Source organism: Canis lupus, chromosome 26, assembly GCF_048164855.1.
Source record: "Canis lupus baileyi chromosome 26, mCanLup2.hap1, whole genome shotgun sequence".
NCBI lineage: Eukaryota > Metazoa > Chordata > Mammalia > Carnivora > Canidae > Canis > Canis lupus.
Window position 1 is genome coordinate 7425175 of NC_132863.1, and position 13906 is coordinate 7439080.

At 44.2% G+C, this 13906-nt stretch overlaps 1 protein-coding gene across 1 annotated transcript in view; it reads right to left on the bottom strand.

Annotated features, from left to right (window-relative positions):
- Positions 1-12161: 12161 nt before the first annotated feature.
- The window catches only part of BANF2 (BANF family member 2), a 34090-nt gene continuing 32345 nt past the window's right edge, over positions 12162-13906 (bottom strand). The window contains exon 4 of the mRNA XM_072799961.1: positions 12162-12565. Coding sequence (XP_072656062.1) covers positions 12419-12565 — 147 coding nt within the window. The 3' untranslated portion in view covers positions 12162-12418. The remainder of the gene's footprint in view (positions 12566-13906) is intronic.

Here is a 13906-nt window from a genome sequence, read left to right on the forward strand (position 1 = left end):
ACCCAGCTGCTTCAGTTACTATCTTAGCTCCACATAGCCCACTATCTAGCAATTCCACTTTGAGGCATATGCTCAAGATAAATGAGTGCATACATTCCACCAAAAGACACATACAAGAATGTTCTAAGTAGCATCATTTGCAATAGTCAATAAGCAAATTAGTCTATTCATACAACGAAATAGCATACAGCCATTGCTGTCTGCAATATTATACATGAATACTGTACATGAATACCATACATAAATCCCATGTAACGTGGATAGAGCTGGACACAGAAGTGTACATATTGCACTATATCAAGCTCAAGAACAGTCTACACAATCTCTGCTGCTAGATGTGAATACAACAGACATAGGGGAGGTAAACCTGTCTGAAAGGGGCATGAAGGGCCTCTGAGCTATTGGTAATATTCTGTTCTTGATCTGGATAGTGGTCACCTGGTGGTATTCCGTTTCTGAAAATTCTCTTGGTGTGTCTGTTACACTTGAACAAAACATTTTTTTTAAAAGATCGTGCTCTATAACTTGATTACCCATCATATTTCTATAATTTTGCTCTAATTAACTCCATTCTTCCCAAAATTCAAATGGATTTTCAGAAGACAGAGATTTGCCATGTTGAGAATATTTAAGAAAACATTTTGGGCACTAGTGGCCATTCTAATGGAGGAATTCCAGAATGCTCTGAGCCAGTAATGGGAGCCACGCCCACCCAGTGGCTGGGTCCAAAGGGGCCTGGGTAGGGCAAATTAGGAGCGAAAGCTCTTTGGCCCTGCTTGCTGGTGGAGGTGACTTGGGAACTACTCTGGGATCTCGACTGGTTCTGAATTGCCTTCCTTGATGCAGGCCTAACTCTAAAGTTGTTAATTATGAGACATGTTTGCCCATTGAATTACAGACCCTTTAAAAACACTGCTGTATGGGCTTGGAAATTTTGATCTTCTGTCTGCAGTGGAAACCCCAGGAACCTGGCCGGAAATGTCCCACAATGGGAGGCTCCTGAGGGATTCCCTGCAGACTGGGAGAAAGAAGGGATTCCCCAACTTCCCGTGAGTTTCCTCTCCGGACCCTTGCCTGTGGGACAGCACAGGCTATGCAGGAAATCAGCCACTCTGTGGAGGCCTATGGGCTATGTCCCTCTTTGGGCATGGGGAGCCTGCTCCTTGGGAAGTGCTGGTGAGATTTCACTACCTGAGGGTCTGTCCCAGAAGCAGTTTAGGGGCCGGGAGCTGGCTGGGCCCCTGGTGGGCTCTTTGCTGTGGGGGCCCTGGTAAAGTTTCCTCTCCTTTCAGAAACAAATCTTTGTAACCCCAGTCACCAGAGAAGGTGGCTTCTCTGTCAGGGTTCACCCCTTCCAGGTTTCACTATAGGGTGGAACAAACAGTTCTAGAGGTAGCCACCTGTCTAGTTTGTTCTAGAGCTGAGTCAGGAAGGAACCACTGACGAGGACTTGTTTAAAATCCAGAGCTTCCACTGCCATCTAGGGAGATGGGTTGAGTGGGCCACTGGTTTTATAAGGAAGGCTCTGAGTGCTAGCCATTAGCACAATTCAACACAGATTTATTGAGTGCTTCCTCCAGGCCCAGCACCAGGCCAGCTCTGATGGTGAAGTAAGTGAATGAGTTATGGGGAGACCAGCGAAGGGTATTCCAGGCACAGGGAACAGCCATTGTGTGGCCCCTGAGCTCCCTGCTGGGGAGTAGGCCCGGGTGGTTAAGGGCCAACAGAGGCCAGTGGCTGGAGCAGGAGAGCAGGTGGGGCAGAGAAGAGGCAGCCAGAGAAGTAGTGTGCCCAGATTGTCCAGGGCCTCCTGGGCCATGGTAAGGAATTTGTGTTAACTCTGAGCAAGATGTGGTTGAATTAACTCAAAACCACGTTTAGCAAATTGGCTTAGCTTCCTAGAAAAGCATTAGCATTAACAATCAAAAGCCTTAGGGGTGCCTGGGTGGCTCAGTCAGTTAAGTGGCCGGCTCTTGATCTTGGCTCAGGTCATGGTCTCTGGGTCCTGAGATTGAGCTCCACATTGAGCTCTGCATTCAGTGAGGAGCCTGCTTGGGATTCTCTCTCCCTCTCTCTCTGTCCCTCCCCCCTCTCAAATAAAGAAATCTTTTTTTAAAATCAAAAGCCTTAAAAATGTCCCTGTTTATTCACTCATTTAGACTCACTTTTAGGCATCTTCCTTAAGGGAAGAATGAGAAATGTTATACATATTTATATTTATGGCTTCATTCATTCATTCATTCAATAAGAAATGTACAGCTACTCATAAAAGCTTTGTTTATAATGCTAAAAATAAGCCAGCAAACACCTAAGAGTCCAAAACTAGGGGCGCAATTCAACACACAGTACTGCACATAAGTCTAATGAATTGCTATAAAAATGGTAAAAACTGTTTTTCAAAGATTACTCATGAGAGAAAACAAAACATAAAAGGAAGAGGATAACTGATGTTTAATAGGATCAGTTAAAAACATAGATATGTTTTTTAAAATGTACATACGTACACGGTAAACATGGACACATGTACACACTACACCACGGATGGGCCTTGATGTTCAGTGCAAGAAGCCAGTCACCAAAGACTATGTACTGTGTGATTCCATTGACATGGAAGGTCCAGAATAGGCATATCCACAGAGACAAAGTTGATGAGTGGCTGCCAGGGGCTGGGTGGGAGGGTTGGGGGGCCACTGCCAATTACTAACAGGTTTTCTTTCAGGGGTGATAAAAATATTCTGAAATTAAATAGTGGTGATGGTTTGCACAATTTCTGTGAATATACTAAAAACCCCTGAATTGTACACTTTTAAAGGGTGAATTTTATGCTGTATGAAATATATTTCAATAAAGCTGTTATTAATGAATGTATAACCATGCCATTGAAGAGAGACTGGAAAGAAATTCAATTAAATATTGGATGGTAGGGGATTCCTGGGTGGCTCGGTGGTTTGGTGCCTGCTTTCAGCCCGGAGCGTGATCCTGGAGTCCTGGGATTGAGTCCCACGTCAGGCTCCTGGCATGGAGCCTGCTTCTCCCTCTGCCTGTGTCTCTGCCTCTCTCTCTCTCTCTCTGTGTCTCTCATGAATAAATAAAATTAAAAAAAAATTGGATGGTAGTTTTTGGTGGAGGAGGGGTTATCAATTTTCTCCTATATTTCAGTGATGGTGGCAAATTTGCAAAATGACAAGTATGGCATCGAACGGAACCTTCTTGGGGACTTTCTGTGAGTATCACCCACCTCCTCCCAAAAAGTGATTTGGCAGTGATTTGTGATGTTTGCCCTAATTTTCCATTCTCCCCTCTTCCAGCAGACAGTACTGCCTGGTCCCGTTGGGGCTGGGTGGGACTACATGATTAGCTCTGGCCAATGATTTGTTAGTGAGAGTGACATGTAACTTCTGAGCCAGAGTACCTAATTGCCTGTGTGAGCCCTCCCTAGGGCTCTTTCTGCTGAGGTAAACTTCAAATGTTCAGGATGGGCCTGCTCTGTCAGCCTGGGTCCTAGAGTCATGGCAACACAGACTGGTCCCAGGAGACCTGAGATGGGCATGTGACGTGAGTTGAACATAAAGCTCTGTGGGGTCTTTGTGTTTTTTTTTTTGTCACAGCACAACCTAGCTGGTACCAACTAATGTGTGTAAACGGTGAGATCTGAAGAGGTGCCACTTCCATTAGTCATCTGTAGTTGTTGTCCAGAACGAAACAGGGCAGTAACTACCCCTCACACTGCTGTCAGCCACCCTATCTCCTTTTATGTTTAAAATGTCTTTATGTTTATTTTTGAGCTCTCTTCAAAGCCAAGCTGGGAGACATGAGAATCAGATATTCTCCTCATTACACAGACAAGTCAAGTGATTTGTCCATGGTTCCCAGGCCCACTCAGTGGCACTATCCAGAAGCTCCTCACTCTGGTCCAAAAAGATCCAGTCACTGGGCCAGGTTAAGCAATACAATAGCATAGTTTGCTCAATCATAAACCAGAGAATTGACTATAGAGAGAAAACCAAACAACAGCAAAGAAGCATCTGGTAGAAATAGGCAAGGATGAGTCTGTAAAGATAACTAGCGACTTCCATTTCTCTAAAGTGACCTTGATCTTAGGAAAGAAAGGGGAGAACTAGAAAGTGGGCGGGGGGGGGGGGAGGGAGGAAGGGGGTCCCTAAGTCTCCAAGCCAAATAATTTCAAGAGGAGCTTTCCCCTCTGCCTAGAGCAACAGCTCATGATGTAAGACCAGTGACATGGGAGGATCCGGGGGTGGTGGCTGGCCACACAGAATACATCCCAAGGACTAAGGCGCAGTCTCTTGTAGGTCATCTTCCCATGGCCATTTGAATGGGCCTCCCTTATCCCCTCTAATGCCCATATGTCCCTGGTAGGTGCTATGTATGTGTCACTGAGAACACATCTGAATTGCCAGATATGCCCCCCTCTCCACCATCAAGGGTGGCTCTGGAGGCAGCAGGCACTGCTTTAATGCCAGGCAGACCCGGTTTGAAGCAAATCATAAGATTAGTGTGGCCATGGCCCTTGACTTTTTTGGTCCTCAGTTTTCTCGTCTATAAGATAGAGAAAAGTGCCTCCACTCACCCTGGGAGAATTTGTGGTGCTAGCAAAGTGCCTGTTGCAGTGTGGGTTCAATCATTTCTATTTCCACATTTCTGTATTTAGAGCAGGAAACATTTAAAAATTGTATATCTACATATGCACACCCATATACATACTCATATATACATGCATGTATGTAGAAACATATATACACATATATGCGTATATGCAATATATACATGTATGTGTGTATATATGTAGATCTACACACACATATATAGGCATACACACACACATACATACATACACACATATTTCCAGAAACACTTGCTAAAAGGTTTACCTTCATGAGTCTTTCAGAAATTCCCAAGACTAATCACCCGCAAATGTCACCTCCTCCTAGGAGCCTTCCCTGACTACTCTCATCCATCCCCACCTCTTCTTTCTATAAATAACAATATACCATCAGTGCTACACATTTTAAGACTTAGGCTTTTAAAAAATATTTTATTCATTTATTCATTATTTACTTATTCACCCGTCTTCCACAACTGGTCACACCATTGATAATTCTTGTCTTCCCCTCTTAGATAATCACAGTTTCATCCTGCCTTCTTCCACTCTGAGCCATGCTCTTTATAAAATACTTGGTTCAAAGCTTAGCTTCCATGGTTTTCCCACCCCACCTTGGTTGCTTGGCTTTTGTGTATGAGCCATGGGATCCCTCCCATTATCACCATTTACTACTATATTAGTCTGGGTACCCTCTAAAAAAGAAGTGGGAGCTTTCCATCTTACACCTGGGATGCTGCACACTCTGAAGCCTCACATGGGAATTCTAGCAGTTAGCTCTAGCCGCATAGCAAACTACCACCAAAACACAGTGGCTTAAAACAATAGGGTTTCTTTACATGAGTTTGTAGGTTAGTTGGGTGGTTTTCCAGCTCTAGGCCAGGCATGGCTGATCTCAGCTAGACTCACTCATGCATCTGAGTTTCAGCTGATGGGTTGGCTGGTCTAGGATGACCTCACTCTGATGGCTGGCTGGCAGTTGGCTGTTGGATGAGGCAATGGAGACAAGTGGCCCATGTGTCTCTCATTCTCCAGCGAGCTAGCACAGGCTTGTTTGTGTGGGCATCACAGGGGTACAAGAGAGCAAGCAGAAGCCTAGGCTCACAACTGTCACAGTGTCATACCCACCATATTCTTTTGGCCAAAGCAAGTCACGAGGTTAGTCCAGATTCAATAGGAAGAGAGGTAGACTCTGCCTCTTGGCAGGAGGAGCTGCAAAGTTGTGTAAAGGGTGTGGATACAAGGAAGAGTAAAGGGTTGTTGGTTGTAGTAACCAGCTACTACAGGATTTCTCAGGTGCAGGGAGCAAGGCTCCTATAACCTATTCTGGGTCATCAGTACCGATGAAGTCTCTGTCCCCACTCACTGCTGCTGAGCACTAACCTTGCTAGGACAGAGAACCTGCAATAGGTTCCTTCAACTCACTCTCTCTGGGCCTGTTGGTTTTGTTTCCCCTCATAGCTCCTTCTCCCACTCCCTTCTTCCCCCTTTATTCAATCCTGACCTCCCCCTTTAACACCAAGCTCAAATGTCACCTCCTCCTAGAAGCCTTTCCTGACTACTCTCATCCAATCCTACCTCTCCTTTCTATAAATAACAATATACCATCAGTGCTACACATTTTAAGACTTAGGCTTTTAAAAAATATTTTATTTATTTATTCATGAGAGACACAGAGAGAGGCAGAGACATAGGTGAAGGGAGAAGTAGGATCCCAGTGGGGAGCCCAATGCAGGACTCCATCCGAGGACCCGGGATCACATCCTGAGCCAAAGGCCACACACTCAACCACTGAGCCACCCAGGCATCCCAATACTTAGGCTTTTAGAGCTACTATTCATGAAGCTCTTCTCAAGTGCCAGGAATGTTCATCTCCCCAGGGCTTGAGTAAAGATACTATCATCATCACCCTTTTACAGATAAGTAGTGAGGCCGACAGGGTGACTCTCCAAAAAGGCTTACCACCGCTCCACTGGTGAGAGATGGGTTGCTTTTAAAGCCAGGCCTGTCCTACTCCAAAACCCAGCCTGTACCAGGAGCTATGGGTGCCCCACACCCTGTGTGCCCTCACCTTTACCGCTTCAGTGCATGCGGCTGGGCGGACCTCCAGCTGCCAGTGCCTGACCTCCTTCTCGGTGAGGTTCACTTTCCCCATGTGGCAGGTTCAAGAGCTAAGGGATTAATTTCCTGTGGGAGCAGTCCTCAACAAATGACTGATAAGAGCAGGTATTTAGCTACCCCAGGGTGAGGTGACTGAATGCATGCTCTACACTGGCTCCCAGAGTTCCCTGGGTGGGATGTGGTCCAGTTGTCCATGGTGCCAGAGATGGAAGATCTTTATTGGTTGCTTTCTCCTTCCTGCCATACTGCCCACTCCCATAATGGAATTTTCTGGGAGATTCCTGGAAAAGGAAGCTTTCCTTCAGGCCTTTGTCTTGAGGTATACTTCTGGGATGATGCAAGCTAAAATATATCTACCTCCTAACACGTTGGCTGCTCTTCCCTCCCTTCTCCCAATCATCTCTTATTAAGCTTAATGTATTATTAAGCTTGAAACCAGAGAAACTTGTTCTTATCCCCTTTGCCTTTCCCCTAGCACCTAACCATGCTCAGAGCCTTGGACTCTCCATAAATACTAACTGGAATCACTTATTGATTCACAGATACTCCGAACTACACATATTGGGCTAAGAGTCAATACTTGACCCCTCTTCCTTCCACATGGTTTGGCTTCCGTTTAACATGCTGCTTAAATCCATAATGATTGGTAAATGTTCTCAGGCACCAATCCTTTCCCAAATCATTAAAACTGTCCTGCCAAGTAGATGAGCCTTTGACCTGGCTGAGGACACATGTACATGGTCACCCCTCTTAAGTGTCCTTGAAAATGCCTTTGGGGATCAGTGGGCTGATGTGGCCCTGTAAGATCTGAGTCAAAATCTGATTTGTACTGGTTGTCCTTTCTTACCCACTCATTAAAGAATGTGTGGTCCCTAAAGAGCGTAGAGTGTTCTGTACTCGTATACTGGAACAGAACTGGGTAGGCTGATAGCTGGCCTCCCTTCCAACTGACAGCTATGAATTCTCTCCCAAGTATCAAGACATAACCAAGCACTCAGGGGGTCAGACTCAGAGGAGAGCCTTTAGAACAAAGACAGAGCTTCTACTATGAACCATGTCATTAACATATACTATTTCAATTAATCTAGCCTTCAAGGCAGGGTAATTACCTTCCTGCCCCCATTTTATGGATGAAGAAACTGAGGCTCAGTGAGATCAAGTAGCTTACCAGGATAATGTGCCAATGCATTGGCACAGCTGGAATTCATACCTGTGCCTGGCTGCCTTCAGAGGCAATATTCTTTCACACACTCTGGACTGCTGCTCTATTGAAAGGTTTGGTTGGGCTTTAATGCAGCACCATTTGGTGGGGTAAGGACATGTTAGACTAGGAGGAGTGTATCAGTTAGATATCACTGCGTAGCAAACTGTGCCAAACATTAGTGGCTTTGTATAGCAATCCTTTATTCCTGCTCATGCATCTGTGAGTTGGCTGAGAGTTGGCTGACCAGGGTGGGCTCTGCTTGGCAGCTTTTCATCAAACTTCAGGTCTGCCTGGCCTCGGGTCCTTGCTGCATGTTGGGCTCAGATCAGTTTCATTGGGTTTCATTCTAGGACCCTGAAGGGGCAGCAGTTATCCAAGGATCTAGTTCTTCTCTCAATGTTGATAGAGACATGAGAGAGCAAGTAGAAATACACAGTGAAGCTCAGAACTGGCATGCTTTCATTTCAGACTCATACTTTTGGCCAAAGCAAGTCACATGGTCAAGTCTAAGTCAAGGGACTGAGAGTTAATCTGCCTCTAGAGGGAGGGACTGCAAAACCACCTGACAAAGGTGGAAAATACAGGGAGAAGGTGAAGAATTTGAAGCCAATAATTTTATTTATGAGAAAGACTAAAATCAATACAAATGAATAAATGGCTGATGGGGAGCATTCCTACTGTCTGTAAAGTAAATCATGAGTGAACAGGGTTCATCCTCAGTGTCTCACCAGTTACACTACACAAGGAACATCTATTCTGGTTTTCAATGTCTGTAGAGGCTCCTTAATCTTGGAAGCCCATCTCCTCCCAAGTTTCTCAGCTCTGTTATCTTCCTACATGATCCTAGACATCAACCTGATTAAAGGGATGAATTTCAGCAATATGGGAGGTATGTGGAAATAGAGTGAGGGACAGGACTACTTCCCATTCTCCTTTCCCTAGAGCCAACTAGCTCTTGTCTTAAAAAATGAGTGACTGTGGGGCACTTGACTGGCTCAGTTGGTTAAGAATCTGACTCGTGGTTTCGGTTCAGGCCATGATCTCAGGATCATGAGATCAAGCCCCTTGCCGGGCTCCATAATCAGTGTGGAGTCTGCTTCAAATTCAATGTCCTTATCCTTCTGCCCACATCCCCACTTGCATGTGCATGTGAGTGCTCTCTCTCTAAAACAAACAAACACATAAATTTATCTTAAAAAAAAAAAAGAGTGACTTCTAAATCCCATGACTATTTCAGTAGAGGGTTAATCCAAGTGTGTGCTAGACAGGAGGGAGCCAGGGAAGGGTTCTGGGTGGCCAGAACCTGATATCTCAAGAGATGGAGCTGTTTAAATCTTTGGGCCAGTCAGATGGCTCACCTGGAATTCTTCTTCTTGGACTCTCTTTGGGAACAGCTAAAGAAGCAGAGCTAGAAAGAGTTAAACAGATCCCAATGGAAATATCCTAATCACATTATGAACTTAGGAAATGTAACACCTGTGAGGCACCCAGGGAAAAATTATTGAACCAGATTGATGATTGTGGTATTGATTAGTGCTGTCACCAGACATTTCTGCTGCTTCTGAATTCAGAAGGGTCCTTGACCCTTTGAACTTAAATATGACCATGTGATTTGCTTTGTTGTTTCATTCACAATGAAATGTGAACATAAGTAGAATATATCAGTCTGGGTAGAGGCTTTGAAATATAATGTGTAATTCACCAGGGCACCTTGCCACTGCTGTGGTACTCATGGAAGCATTTTTAAAAATAAATTTATTTTTTATTGATGTTCAATTTGCCTACATATAGAATAACACCTAGTGCTCATCTCATCAAGTGCCCCCCTCAGTGCCCATCACCCAGCCACCCCCACCCCCCACCCACTTCCCCCTCTACCACCCCTAGTTCGTTTCCCAGAGTTAGGAATCTCTCATGTTCCGTCTCCCTTTCTGATATTTCCCACTCATTTTTTCTCCCTTCCCCTTTATTCCCTTTCACTATTTTTTATAATCCCCAAATGAATGAGACCATATAATGTTTGTCTTTCTCCGATTGACTTATTTCACTCAGCATAATACCCTCCAGTTCCATCCACGTCGAAACAAATGGTGGGTATTTGTCATTTCTAATGGCTAGGTAATATTCCATTGTATACATAAACCACATCTTCTTCATCTATTCATCTTTCGATGGACACCGAGGCTCATGGAAGCATTTTTTAAAAAATTTATTTGAGTAGTCTCTATACCCAACATGGGGCTCAAACTCATGACTCTGAGATCAAGAGTTGCATGCTCTTTCGACTGAGTCAGCCAGGCAACCCAAGCATGTATTGAAAGAGAATTTCTATCTAACTCACTCTCAGAAAGATTACAACAGATACAGCTCTCCTGATGGCATATGTTATATATGAAGCTTAACAGAGAAATGAACATTTGTTGGCTAAATCACTAAGCATTAGGGGATTGTTAGTTACAGCCGCATAATCTGACCTATTCTGACTAATATAACCATCTGACTCAACCAACAGGAAGATGTATCAAAACAAAAAATTCAGGAGTGACAAAGCTATGGTTTTTTAAATAATTATACCAACAAGAATTGATGATTAGCTCTTAAATATATAACTAGGACTGAACAACTGCAGGGATTATGCTTATAGGGAGTGTGTAAATGCTATAAATCTTGACAAGTTAAGAATAATACTAAAACCAATTTTAAAAAATGAGAATTAAGAGTACTACCTTCTTTTTACTTTTCTTTTTATAAAGTGGGAATTTATACCATCTAATATTTTAAAACACTTTAAAATATATACCTAATGATATTAATCTCTCTTACAGTTTTCCCCATATTATTCTTTATACTTGAAATAAATTGATTTAGAAAAGACTTATCTAGTAATGAAGAAAAAAATTCAAGGAAGTTTGATAATTCTTTCAGTTCCACTTCTCTTCTTCTGTTGAAATAAAATTAAATTCTAACACTTTTGCCTTAAGTTTGGTTCTTCTCAAACCAGACGGAGACTAAAATTAAATATTCCATTGAGGGATAATCCCAGGAAACCCTGATACTAGAGTGGGAAGGAAAGAAAGCAAATGCATGGAGGTGTTAAAAGGGCAGGGGGTCACTGTGGGAAGCTGGGTTCAACCCTGCTGGGGAGCTGGGAGATACCACCTCAGAGCTGTCCCACCCAAAACACAAGGAAGCTGAGGCATTTACCCATCAACTTCCACCCACTAGTGGGTGTTAACTCCCCAGCACTGCCTTCCTGCCCTGTGCATGGGTGGATGCCCACTGTTGCAACTCAAGATCTCTGCTGGCAGGTGCTTGCTGAAGGAAGTTACTGGACCCTACTAGAAAAGCGAATGCAAACAGGATATGGGGTCAGGCACCAACAACATCTGCCAAAATTCTCCTGAATTTATAAAGGCCAAATAGTGAATTTATCTCAACTGAATTTTGCTAAATGGAAGAAGGTACTCTTAAAAGGTTACATATTGTGTGATTACATTTGTTTGGCTTTCTGGAAATGTCCAAACTATAAGGACAAAACCAGAGCATTGGTTGGCAAGGACTGTGGAGGGGCATAGGATGACTATTGGAGAGCATTATGGAACTCTTTGGGGCAATGAAAGTGCATTTGTCAAAAGTCATAGAACTACACACCTAAAAAGGGCAAGTTTTACTGAATATAAATTATACATCAGAAACCTGACTATGATGCTCTTAAAAATATGTCCACCATCTTGGTAGCTGTTTCAAGAAAGTTTAATTCTCTTAAGGATTTAATGACTTGCTTCTAAAAATAGAACAAGGCAGAAGTGATTTAGTATGAGTCAGAGACGAGGTCGTAAAAGGCACTGTGGCTTCCTGCTTACTCTCTTACTCTCTCTTGGGTCAGCTGCTTTGGGGGAAGCTACATGCTATGCCATATGTAGCCCTATGGAGAGGCCCACGCCAAGAGCAGCTGAAGCCTCCAGTCAACAGCCATGTGTGCTCAGCCACTTACAAGTGGATCCTCCAGTCCCAGTCAAACCTTCAGATGACTGCTGCCCAGCTGGCAGTTTTCAACCTCATGGGAGACCCAGAGCCAGAACCACCCAGCTGAGTAACTCTCATTTCCTGACCCTTAAGAAACTGTGTAAGATAAAATTGTTTTAAGCTGCTATGCTTTGGGTTCATTTGCTATGCAGCAATAGATAACCAATACACTGACTTAAAACTTAATCCCCATTTAAAAATAAAAGATTCTTTTATAAAAATTTACGCCAAGATATTTGGCATGATATTCATGTAAGGTGAATGACAGTTGTTTTGAGATAGTGAATTTGGGGATCATTTGTCTTTTGTTTGTCCTCTTTTATATTCTTGCACTACTCTGTATGATGAACGTGTATCCTTAAAGTTAAACACAAAAATAATGACCCCAAGCCTGGGTGCCAGTGCAGAGTGCGCCATTTACCCAGGCATCAGGGCAAGGAGGTGTGTGTCTAGAGGAAGCAGGAGCACCACTCCTTCAGACAGTGAGAACTCTCCTGGGCCTCACTCTCGGTGGCACCACAACAACAAATGAGCCACTTCTGAAATTCGGCTTCATTCTTGTGCATCAGAAGGAACTGTCCCAACAGGATGTAGGCCTGTGAGGAGGGGGTGAGGCAGGGAGAAAAATGGGAAACGTTATAATAAATTGGCCCAGAGGTGCTCTTCTCTGACACCAGGACTTGAGTGAAAATCAGAGGAAGGGGCACAGGTCAGGTTTGAGGGAGGATAATAGCAGGCCCTGAAACCCTGGCTGGGGCAGTGGGGATGCTGGGACTGGCCTTTGGCAAGATGTGAGGCCAAGTTAAGTGGCATTTCTCAAGGATGCCCGAGTGGCTTGATTGGTTAAGGGTCTGCCTTCAGCTCTGGTCATGATCCCGGGATGGTGGGATCGAGCCTCACATCAGGCTCCCGCCTCATCGGGGAGTCTACTTCTTCCTCTGCCCCCTCCCCTGGCTTGTACACACTCATACATGCTCACTTTTCCACTCTCTCAGGTTGGGGTAGGGGTCTGTCCAGCCTGGGGTAAACCAGACCTGTCTTTCTCAAGTTTAATGATGCCATGAATTACTTGAGACCTTGTTAAAAGGGAGGTTCTGACTCATTAAATCTGGAGTAGAGCCTGAAAGTCTGCATTTTGAACATGCTCCAGCAGATGCTGGTCCAGGCACAGCATTTTGAGTAGCAAGAGCCTACTGGCCTCTGATGTTCCCTTCTGGCCTCTGATCTAGTGTTTCTCTCTCTCTTTCTCTCTCTCTTTTTTTTTAAAGATTTTAAGTAATCTCTCCACCCAATGTGGAGCTCAAACTTACAACGTTGAGATCAAGAGTTGCATGCACCAGCAACTGAGTCCGCCAGGAGCCCCTAGTATTTCTTTTTAACACACACACACACACACACACAGACACACACATACATACGTGTACGCATACACACATAAGGAGGAGTCAGAGATGCTCCCCACCCCATCGCTTTCTTAGTAGATCTTACAGAGTTTCTAACTCTCATCACTGTTGACATTGTGGATAATTTTGTGCTGTCGGAGTGGGTGGGAACTGTCCTGTGCATTGCAGCAAGTTTAGCAGCATCCCCACTTTCTACCCACTAGATGCCAGTAGCTGTCCCTAGCTCCCCAAATTGTGACAATCAAAGTGTCTCCAGACACTGCCACATATCCCCTTGGGGATGAATTCTCCCTCAACCAAGAACCACTGTTAGTGGGATGGGTAGATGAAGGACATCTTAACACCAATTTATTCTTGCAAACCAGCTGTGTGACCTCAGGCAACTCACTTAACCTCAAGTGAGACCTCCAAGAATCGGGCTCAGTTTCTGCATCACCTGAAGCCACACCACATGACCTGTCCCCCCTTGCAAGTTGAATTAAGTGGATTCAATGTGAGAACATTAGGAAAATGCAAATTCCTTATTTGTCCTAG